The 11,860-nt window shown below is 39.2% G+C and overlaps 1 protein-coding gene across 1 annotated transcript in view; it reads right to left on the bottom strand.

Annotated features, from left to right (window-relative positions):
- Positions 1–1,917: 1,917 nt before the first annotated feature.
- LOC104532871 (SHC-transforming protein 3-like) overlaps positions 1,918–11,860 on the bottom strand; it is a gene marked incomplete at its 3' end in the record, with an annotated part of 32,801 nt that continues 22,858 nt past the window's right edge. The window contains exon 3 of the mRNA XM_010178186.2: positions 1,918–1,981. Coding sequence (XP_010176488.1) covers positions 1,918–1,981 — 64 coding nt within the window. The remainder of the gene's footprint in view (positions 1,982–11,860) is intronic.

The following is an 11,860-nucleotide window of genomic DNA, read 5'->3' as shown; positions in this document are numbered from 1 at the left end:
ATGAAATTGGGGTACCTAGTTACACAGTTCCAAGTGGTTATTAACGCCTGCTGTTGACGCTTGCCATATAATTATTGGTTAGTTCCGTTTTTACATTGGTTTAAAGGTACAGTACTTTTTAAATTCACTATGCATGCTCAGTGAGGGGTGGGCTTTGTGAGTAGGGGGCTTTTTCTCCTCTAGAGGTGTGGTTTTACTATGCTAATGAGGCTAGTTCATCCAAAGTTCACTTTATCAGTCTTTGCTGATGTGCTAAATACTTTTCTGAGAACTTAATTGATTAGTCAAGGATGTACAAGAGGGGTTGTTTTCAGATGCATCAGCTTCCTGCTTCCTAATTCAAGGTCTCCAGGTGGCTCCCCATATCATCGCATCCTTATCCCAAAACAAAGCCCACAAATTCTGTCACCAATTTAGGATTTAACCCATTATATAACGACTTTGCTCTAAAACAGGCCCTTTTGAATATTCTTCTTTCTCTTCTTTCCTTAAACCTTCATGATTCCCAGCTCATGCCTAAGGATCACCTGCCCACAGGGTGGGTAAAATGTGAAAATTTGGCCTCAAAAGTACATGTCACCTTAAATGAATTCATAAGCTGCTAGTGACAAAAACATGATGAAAGTAGAAACTGGCAAAAGGTATCTGTCTTCAACATTTATCTGAAATTCTGTTGCTGAGCAAATTTTCTTCTCAGCCAGTATACTTAATTTTAAAATGCTATTTCTTTTCATTAACTGACAAGCAACATGAAAACAGCAAGGTATCTCACTAGGTACTTGGGACTCTGTTTAACCTACTATTCCAATTATATTTTGTGTCATTTTGCTTTCCAAGGAAAAAGATATTTTCCTGTTTACTTTCGGGTTTAAAAACAAAAGCCAGAGAACCTAGAAATGCCAATGAGATAGATTTGGTGGTGTGTAGGGGGGAACCACAACCTTAATTTCTGAGACAATTTCCAATTATGCTGTGAGATAGGCCTTATTTTACCAATGGAAGATTCTTCATGGCAAACAAGTGGCATTTAATCCCATCCCTTTCTGCTGGGATTCTGCTTAGAGGTGGAGCAGCTAGGGAAGCAGGCAGAGCTTTCCTCCACTTGCCCATTCTCCTCCTGTGCCCAACACCACACAGAAGGGCTATAATTAACTGCTTTCTATGCTTCTTCCCTTAGAGATAGCATTAAATCCCAGCTTTGCAAGCAGGCCTCTGGAAGAGCAGGCTGTGCAAGACTGTTGAGAGCCATCAGTGCAGGAGCTGAGCCAAGGCTTCCTCCACTCCTTGCCTGCAGATCCTAATTCCTACCACACAAATAAGAATAAAAACATGGTATTAACCATGTCAGGCCAACACCCACTGGACTGCCATCAGTGCAGACCACTGAGCATCAGCCACAGATATTTATAGAAAGAGCACAGGGAATAGAGGATCATCTGGTACATTCTCACCATCTCCAGAAATCAGCAATTTCCAGACTCATTGTCACCAGTAGAGCTATGCTTCAAGAACAGTTCTAATCACTTTCAAAACTATGTTTATTTTTGGCCTCAGCAAAATTTCCACAATTTACTCAAGCACTTTATGAAAAGGCATCCTATTTTGGTGTTTTTAACCCTTCCACTTGCAATCTACAAAAGAAGGAAAGGAAAAATGAGGGGATTTCTACAGAAGCAACATAAAGGCAAGCCACAATCTTTTTCCTAGATGTACTCATACTTCTAGATGCCTATAAAAGCAGGTCCTGACCAAAAGGGCAAGAGGCAACATACAGTGGGAGAAAACAGCCAATACTTTAAATGATTTATGATCTGCAATTCTCAAAGCTGCTTTAAAGTCACCTGCTTGCAGTGCCTGGTATCCTCTGTGTTGAACTAAGAAAATACAGTCAACTGCACTACAAGAAAAGAAAAATACCTTTCGTTTCTTGAAGGCTCCTTTGGCACCAGGCATGGCTTCACAAACACGACTGATTGCTTCCCTGAAGAGACAGAAAAAAGCTTTATGGCAAATGAATGTGTGCCATAAAGCACACATTCATTATACTTGAAATGTACTGGGAGAGAACAGCTTCAGACCATATTTCTGTTCACAAGTGAGTTTAGTTAGCAGGTCAGTTAGCTCTCTTCTCAAGGCTAAAACAGGTGCCATTCAAATTTAGATTACTTCAGTGTGAAGCAGAAGTCAATGTTAGCGTAAGGAAGGGTATCTTGAGAACTACAAAGGATAAAAATGTTTTCTTTCACTTTTAAAAAGACCTTTTCTCACCATAAATTAGAATATTCATCTTAATACCTTCTTCCAGGTCTCATTTTTGTACCTTATTAAGCCATGAGGAATCTGATCACATGTCTTTAATCAACATTGCTTTACAACTTTTTTTAAACCTTTCTTGTAAAGGGGTAGTAACTATCATTTTTCTCACTACTATACTATACACTTTTCCAGTCAGAGCAAAACCACCTGGCTTTAGATAATATCAGAAATCTAAAATATTCCTGGTAATATGCATGTTGTATACAATGCAAAAAATTGTAATTTATATTTGCTCAATACAATCTGAAGAATTTATTTTTGGCCCTATTTTTATATTGTAAGCAAAATTAACGCCATTAACATTTTGCTTCAGTTTTCTAATATTGCTTAATTCTTCCCATCACATTCAGGTTGAATGAAAGAAATGCATGTTGACAATGAATTTGAATTCATAGTTTCTCATGGGAGAGTAACTGTATACTACAAAAACTCTTGAAATCATACTGTTACAAACAAATCTTATAGATCCTTTCAGTATTTAACAACTTATTATCTGAGCAGTCAGTCTGGTGAGTATTTAAAATTTTCTCCCATGCATGCAGAGATCTTCCTGTGACCATTAGCTACAAAGCTGTAATAGACCTGTCCTGTTGATACTGTAAACCAGAATGTTGCACAGGAACAAGTAAAGATAACTCCAAACCTTGTTTGACTGTTTTAAATATGAATTGAGACTAACAGCACATTATATTTAGACCTAAAAAAAAAATGCAAATAACACATATTTTATGCAAAAAAACACCCCCAAAACCAACAGAATGGGAGACTTTACCACAAGCTAAAGAAGAGTCAAAATAATCAAAACCTTGAAACATCACCTTGATAAAAACATGAATTGTTTTAATTTTATGCCATGTGCAGGATGGTATTTCAACTACACATTAGGTGAATGCACAGGATCAACAAGTGAGTCAGGAAGGAAATGTCATATACATATCAGCATTTGATATATAATAGCTCAGCAAATGTCACGGATTTATCCAGTTGCAATCAGTAATCACTATATAGTTATGAAATGGCTGCTTTTACCTAGGGCCCAATCCAAAGTTCAAATCACCTGAAAGAATCACATGAATTAATCATTTTTGGGGGTGGGTGGTTGTGGGGGTGGAACAGGCCTTGCAGCAGGTTTAAAGTCCTGTCATGCTGAAGAAGAGTGAGATTTATAGAGAGAGATAGTTGGAAAAGCTTTCAGGCACACAATCCTTTCTTCTAGAACTTGTTTGTTCCACAGCTTGTCCTTTTCTTTTTTTTTTCTCCTCAACTACATCTGCTTATCTAATAAAATTGCCTCTCACTACAAACCCCCGCCTTGCATATGCCCGTAGGCCATCACAGCTACAAGAGCACTCCATTTCAGAGTTCAGGGCTTGTATTTAGTTCCTGCATTTAACACAATGCCTCTTTAACTCCAAACAACGTTTTACTTGAAGTAGCTACTAACTTTTCTTACAGACAAAGTAAAAATCAGTTGGTTTAAAAGAGGAGGCCTGGTGAATCTTAGCAATACAGCACAGCAAGCATCACACACAGTGACCATCATGATATTGAGACATAGGTTCCTCCTGAAAATGTAAGCAGGAAAAAGAAATATTCTTCTCCATCAAAAATGCTTTTCTTTGACTCAGGGAAAGCAAACAGACATTGAGTTACACAGAGCCATCCCTTCAGCCTTGCTACTGAGCTAAAATTTGTGGTTTTCCATCTCTTTCTTGCACTGAACCAAGTCCTTTGGAGGCAGCGGGGTGGGAAGTCCAGGCCTGTGGCAGTCCCCAGCCCACTGCTGCCTTACAGACCCACGCCTCTTGCTTCACTAGGGTTGTCTGAGCTTCCTGGGCATTTTGGCTGCAGGCTGCTGACACAGAGGTGTCACCAGCATTTCATCCTCTTTGTCTCCTCCAGTGGTCCAATTCGTACATTGAGATCCCTCATAGTTTTGCCTCTCACAAAAAGGATTTCAGAGATGTGAACTGTGCTTGAGGGATAAATTTGTCCGTAACTTCCTTTCTCTTCCTATTTGTCTCCACCATCTTCTTTCTCTAGCAGCAACATGGAGCACATAGGAAGAAAAGGGAATTTTCAGGCCACCACACCTGACAGATAACATTTACAGACTTGTTGTTTTTCTGGTGCAGGGCTGGGATTTGTAGTGGTTTTGCTACTACCTCTTCTGCCTGCCAGCTCCTGATAATCAGACATAAAATGTGTTACTCAATAGACCTATCTGACTCAAGGACCTTGTTGATCAAAACTGCCACTTGAGTGTAGGAGTGGAAATGCACCAGCTGAAAAGGCTGAAGCCCAGGTCTGAGGGTTGGCAAGGCAGCCTCTGTTACTGTTTGTACGCCATGCCTCGGCAGGGCGGGGAGAGCACAAAGCCACTGAAAAGCTGAGATATACATCCACTCACCCAGTAACAAAGCACTATAAATTTTCCAACTACCTGTCTTCGTTTTAGTGAAATATCTCGTTTAACCAAACTCAGTGTTTCCAGTGTCTACAGGAAGACTGGAAGTGGGGGGAAGGACCTGAGAAAGGTGACAGCTTGTTGAGTTGCACAGCAGATGAGGCAGGACATCTGAACTTGGATTTGACAATTCTTTTAACTTTGGTGTTTGAAACTCTGTGAATACTAAAGGTACTCAAGGCGCTGCAGGGTTTAATTTAACAATGCTTTTGGTGAAAATGCTGGGAACTTCAGAAAAGATATTCATTAAGCAGTTCTGCCTAGGCAAGGCCGGAGCAGCCTAGCAGCAACTCTTTGTGCACCTGCAACAAAAGGCACAGTACTTTTCCCACCTGTGAGTTAAGGAGTCTTAAAGAAGTATCTGATGAGAACAAGAAGAAAAAGGACAGCTGAATATCTGCCACCACACCGATATGCCCTTTTTCCAGGGGAATGTTCCAGGATGTTTCTGTTTAGAATATTCTAGATCTTTTTGGGGGTGGCGGGTGTCTTGACACATATAGCCTGGTGATGTGGAAAAGACAGGCTGCAGACTTCATTGCCAGGCAGCATAGGGCAGATTACGTCTGCCTTTTTTTCAGCAAATAAAATTTGCAAATTCCTCTGCAGCATGGACACCTGAGCCACACATTGAGCCCAGAAATAGATATTGCTACTAGGCTAAGAGTGCCATTACTGGACTTGTGCATGCAAATACTTGTCTAAGGAAAGCAAAAGCAGAAGTTCTGGGCATATCTGCGTGGCTGAACTGTTGCCAAGAGTTTGGAAAAGTTGGACGTGACTACATTTGCTTCCTTTCCAATAAGAAAGTTATTTGACATAGACACACATTACACCTTTCTAAGCCACATGCTGTTTCATTAGCTAGGCTCAGATAAATACCAGTGTAGAGTTATCTTGATCTCTTGTAAAATTAGCTACTGTGCTGTCTGCAGTAGCGACCACATGCTGAGTTCCAAATCTGTCCAAGAGTATTTTCTGCTTTGCAGATGGTCATACTGTGGAGTCATTTTCTTGGCACAAAACATGTTGTGTATTTTGAATATAATTTCAGCATGCAAATGTATCCAGTGAAAAATTACCAATATGCATTTTCTGACGCTGACCTATTCTGCTTTAAAGTGACTTGACATCTCTCTGAGACAGAAAAAAAGACATTTTACATTGCCATTTTGTTCCATTAAAAAGGCTAATGCCCTGATATTTTTCATAGTTTTAGTCATATTTTACTCTGACTGTTATATAAAGTAGCCCACTCAGGAAGCTCAAATCTGTTCCTCTATGAAACACCACCAAATGAAAATACCCTCCCTTCTTGTGGTTTCAAAGATTTTTTTGTCTGTGATGCTGGGGTTTTTTTGTTGCTGTTTTTAATCAATACGATTTAATTGATTAAAAACCAGAATTCTAGAACTCATATTTCAGGGAAATGACAGGCACATACAAATTGCACACATTTTCTCAACATATTCGAAGAAAGTATAGCCCTCTCAAATACTGAGATGAGAAACTGTGACTAGTTTTAAGTCTGAAATGTTTTGTATGACAAGACTTAAAATCTACCAATATTCTCTTGTTAATATCTCGTAGTATCCTATAGTTCCCAAGTTTATCCTTGCCACCTCCGTAGTGTAGGGCTTCATGGGTTAAAAAAACAGACATCAAAAGATAGACTTTTTAAATGAAAGTGTGACATGTCTAGAAGAATTGTACAGAAGGCTCCCAGTTTTTTTTGTAACAGTATTCTATTCCTGCCAATTCTTTTTAATAATTTATAAATCATTACCAAGTGTTGTACCAGTATTTGCCAAGGAGAAACAAAGTCTATACTAAATATAAAAATAATTTGCTTCTGAAAAATAAAAAAACAGAGACCAAAAGTACATTTTTAGAAATCCATTTAATAATTGAAATATTATTTGTTCATTAGCAAAACAGGCAAAATGAGTGTGTGCTGTCTGAAGCAGCACGAGGGACATTCACAAGTTTTGAAGACTAAACCAATATATTACTGTTTATGGAACTTTAAACGCTAACTGGCAAATTGACCATGTCTGGAAGGTGTAAGGATGGAGAAGTAGCTAAGGAAAACAGAACAGAGAGTATGGATAGGAAGGAGAGGCTAAACTGTGTGGTCTGGATGTGCCTACTGCCACAAATGCAGAGTACTGTGCAGGGAGTACCCCTGCAGGCAAGCCTCCCCAGAAAGTGTCACAGAGACCAAGCGATGCCATTTGTCACACTGGCCTGACCGGAGTGAAGCCTGTCCTGACTGCGTTAAGTGACAGTGAAAGTCTGGAAGAAAAGGTTTGTGGAATAAGGCAACATCGCCAGATGTGGTATGCAAGCTGTTGTCACTTGTAGAGCAAGGAGACGAGGACTCCTCCTTTTCTTCCCCTCAGCTCCTCACTTTGTTTCTTGAAACGGAGTTTTTTCACATGTAGAAAATCTACAAGCAGAAAATGAAAGGAAGCTGGCCAACTTCATTTTTGGTTTATTGAATAAATTTTATACAGTAAAAGGGTTGTCTTTGGCAACTGTTAAGACATAAAGTATCACATTAGGTATGTAGTATGCAGCCTATCCAATGGTTGTGTATTTTTATGCTCCTGCATCTTCAGTGAGAGACTGAAAGCAATCTGCTAGCAGAGGTCAATGCACTTCAGAGGACTCTTTTGCTTTTCCTGCCAAAGAAACTTTTTATCCATTGGTATGTTCAATGACAGCTCTGTTCTCAGTATTTATAGATGATCTAACTTTAAGGAATATTTGAGGCAATTTCAGTATAATCTGTACCTTCTTTTATAACATGCAAGTAAGTTTCAGAAATACTGTTTCATTCATCAGTAACAGAGAAGTCAACTTGATCTTGATGACTTCTTCTAATACAGTAGTTGTGAACAATGATCTTATTTTTAGCAGTGTGGGGTTAAACTATTTATCCAGTAGCACAGCTTATTTAGATATATCTCTTCACTCTGGATGCACCCACAGTTAGATTTGTGCTTAGCAAAACTGGAGCAAACATACCAATTTTTTCTTTACAGCTGTGGCAAATGTATGCCACCAACAGGCGATGCCAAAGAGGCATACAGCTGGTCCACTGCTGAGAACACAATCATATATATCTGCAATGAACCATTATTTAGAATCTGCAGTTAACCATTATTTAGCCTCTGACAATCTTGGTCCAAAATCTGGGGTACCTTTCAAACAGGAAACCTCTTAAAATATTGGTTGCAGCTTTTATGAACATGAAGTGAGGGTATACAAAACCTTGGTGTTGAATACACACTACAAAAGCCTTCCTTCCGCACAACCCTCCATATGCCAAGAACAAGGTCAATGACACCAGAAAAATAAAGAAAAATGTACATGGAGGTTTAGATCTCTTAGGTCTCTTCAACTTCTTTTGTGACCTTCAGGCTTTTTTACACTCAGCCTGGTCTCTAGCTCTTTACCCTAGCAGTGGTCAGGGAGATGGAGAGAGAGAAATTAAAACTGTCTTCTATTTCTAAATCAGGGTCATAGTAACCTCCAAAGTCAGTCCAGTTTCAGGTCATTAACTATAGCATCTTCTCTCTCAAAGAGTAGCCTATAGGAGGTATTTCAAAGGAAGGCATAGGAAACCTTACAGAAGTAAAATGAAAAAAATTTAGTCTAACGAATATTTATCTATAACCTCTAATTGGCTTCATGTCCAAAGCAGGACTTTGGAGATAGGTATCTTACAAAACCTCTTTTTTATTAGAGGATTAAAGTTCTAGCACTTCCCTTTTCAATAACACTAAAAGATATGCAACATTTTATAAATACACAAGCTGTATTTGCCAAAAACAACCATCCAGTGGTGATGACCTGCCTGGTGTGACTGGACATGTCGTATGAAAGACACGCAAATTCTTTATGCCTCCATTTCTCTGTATAATCAAGCTGCTAGGTGCTATTAGCAGAAGAACTTGAGAGTGTCACTGTTTCTAAGGTGCTAGGCAGTTGTTAACTTTGCCTTGCAATATGCGTTTAAAACATGTTAAGAACACTCTGCCTCAGTCCTTCTGCTTCTGCAGAACCATGTGGAGTCACCAATTTTTGAAAACCTAGGGTACAGCTATACCCATAACTGCTTTCCTGCTTTCAACTCTCCACCTTACCCATCCCCTCAGAGGCTCTTTACTTTCTCACAAAGACAGGTGGAATGGGGGACCTCAATTAATTACTCTCACTCAGGGTTTATATTACCATGTGTTAGTCAAATTAATCCAAATAATAGAGGAGAATTAATCCAACTAAAAATAACATTTTCCCCACTAATACTACATTGAAAATGAAAGATTTCAATGTTAAGCATACAAACCCCTATTTATTTTAACCTACGTCTGTGCTAATGACAGCTGAACTAGCAAATGCAAATTATTCTCTGACAGTACCAGGCACTATAGCTGTCATTGCCCCGCTTAGAGGTGTGCTGTATGAATTATAAGGATGTCCCCATCCACTTTTGAGAATCCTGCTTCCTGGTGAGCTGAGCAGCTGTCAGCACCCCATGCTTCCTAAACCTTTGGCCCAGAAGTAACTGCACAAAGAAGAAGGATTCTCCTTCATATCCCTTGCTGCATACAGCTGTGTATCCAGTTAGCAGTGCCGGTATGTGTGTTCTGCCATCCACTAAGCACCAAACCCAAAGTGCTACCCCACACCCAGAGTCCACGTAGCAGAAAGCAGGGGTGAACCATACTCACCTTCCAAGCAAGAGAGCATGTTAAGGAGGAGACTGAATACAGAATTCACTGCAGATCACACGTTACCTATCTGCCTCCAAAAATCACAGGGGAAACATTCTTACTTTTCAAAGTCTTCCATCCTTTTTTCAGTGATGCTTGCTGACAGTCAATTTCTGCAAAGAATAGAGATATGGTTGAAAGAAACACTACATCAACTGAACTTCATTCATATTGTTTAGCACTGGACTCAAACCAAGCTCTAAAATCTGGATTTCCATCACCTCCCCTCCAGAAGCTTGGTATACTGTTGGTTTTCAAAATTAATAACGTTCAAGCTCCAAATCTGGAGAGGAATCTCTTCCAAATTGTTCAGTCTAACAGCGTTCATGGAAAGGATTAGGATCAGAGTTTGGATTTGGGTCCATTGCTGATACGAAGTATTTCAGTCTTCTGATGTACTTGCTATTAACACAGCATGCAATATAATGTTTAACTCAGCATGGGGAGGTATGACTTTCTGAAGCTGCATGCAGTAAACTCATTGCATTTGTTTAAATACCAATGAACATGCAGCCTTGTAGTCCAGACACTGCTGTATGACAAACAGTGCATGCAATTATTATTCTAATTCAAACCAGTGCATAACTACAGTCATGCATACAACACAATAGTGAAGACACATTACACTATAACAGATTTAACAATAAGCATACAAACATATTATACGAACTGCAAACATTGCACGTGCTGCAAAAGAATTTTACCTGATTTTTAATTTTTTTTTAATAAACAGCCTGAGGGCACAAAGGGCCTGGCCACACAAGCTTAAGAGTGGCCTCTTTCTGTGACGATGATGGTAGGTTTCAGATGAACTTAGGACCACTTGCTACCTGCGCGCCTGCTAGTCCTCCTGTTCCTCCACTATGTTGAAAATGAAATGCTTCTGTTCATCTTGCTGCCCAAGAAAGTCATCTTGACTACACATGTGTTATAAGAATTATCACTGGATATTTAATGATGCAACATGTGGATTCAGCTGGGTTTTATTTATTGCTATGCATAACTGCTGACCCTTGGCTTGCACATCCATTTATTTGCTCAAATATTCACATGACATTACATTCATTACAGAAAATAATAAAATACAACTGATTAATACTACTCTGGTTCTCCTGTTTCTCCTGTAGTGAAAGAATCTTGAGACTTCAAATGTGTAACAATAAAGCACAAAATCTGTTATAATTCGTACATAGCTGTTCATTTTTCCTCAAGTCAGATCCAAAATTAGGACAACAATACCTTTTGTCAGGCACCACCAAGGTTGTTAAGATCCAGTGAAAAGTATGACAAGTGAAAGTGCTTGCTCACTGCTTTCACACAAAGATAAATATATTGCTGCAAGTTTTAACATTAAAATTTACAAAAAGTGAAAAAGCACACCAAAAAAAAGTTACAGGCCAGGTACAACAGCATTAGATGGCACAGGCTGATTTTTCACATGACTCTGATAAGGAAGCAAAGACCACTGACCGAACTGTTTACACTGGGGCTTCAATCCAGTTCCTGGAGTTGAAGTCACAGTTCTTCATTTGTCAGACTGGTCCAAGCATATGTATTGATGTCAATGCTTTCCTAATGTATTAATTGTAACAGCTGTGATTTTCAAAGCTATTCAAAATATCTGGTCAACCTTTTTGCATTAACTTCTTATGTAAAATGAGTGCCTATCATGACTTCCATGACTGAGCCACAGAAGTCTTTTTCTTTTAGGAGTTGGTGCTGCTCATCTTACTTTGGGTTTTTTTCCTTCTAAAAGCTAGCAGAGAGATAAAGTGACACATGCAATAACTGGAAGACAGAAAAAAAGCAAATGTAGGACTCCTAATGGCTGACTTCCCTATGTTTGAGCTCTGCAACATGGAGGAAAAGCAAAGGTAAGACAGCAGGCAGAGACAGGGATGCGATGCAGCGCACTAGAAAGAGAGTAAGTGCTTTGTATGCGTCAAGCATGTGTGCTTATTAGGAAGAGATGCATCCAGACTTCCACACTAAATCGGGTAACTTGGCTCATTCATCTTTTCTAACTGCTTTTTAATTGTACTTAGTAAAACTGCGTAATACCAGAAGTGATACTGGCCCAAGACAGATCACTTTCTTTTATGACTAGTTTTGCAAAGTCTTGGAAAAAATAACATATTAAACAGGTGTGATGCATGCAGTAGGATCAGTTTATAAAGTCATGAGTCAGAAAGCGATCAGAGTTTCCTTGACATCTGTTTCTCCAGTTACAGGAAACAGCACAGAGAGGTTTACATAGCCACATACACAGAGGAGCTTTTACTGCAGCTATGGATCT

The sequence above is a fragment of the Antrostomus carolinensis genome, unplaced genomic scaffold (assembly GCF_000700745.2).
Source record: "Antrostomus carolinensis isolate BGI_N321 unplaced genomic scaffold, ASM70074v2 scaffold4341, whole genome shotgun sequence".
NCBI classification, from domain to species: Eukaryota; Metazoa; Chordata; class Aves; order Caprimulgiformes; family Caprimulgidae; genus Antrostomus; species Antrostomus carolinensis.
The sequence above is the reverse complement of the archived record's forward strand: the minus strand, read 5'-3'. Positions and strand labels throughout refer to the sequence as shown.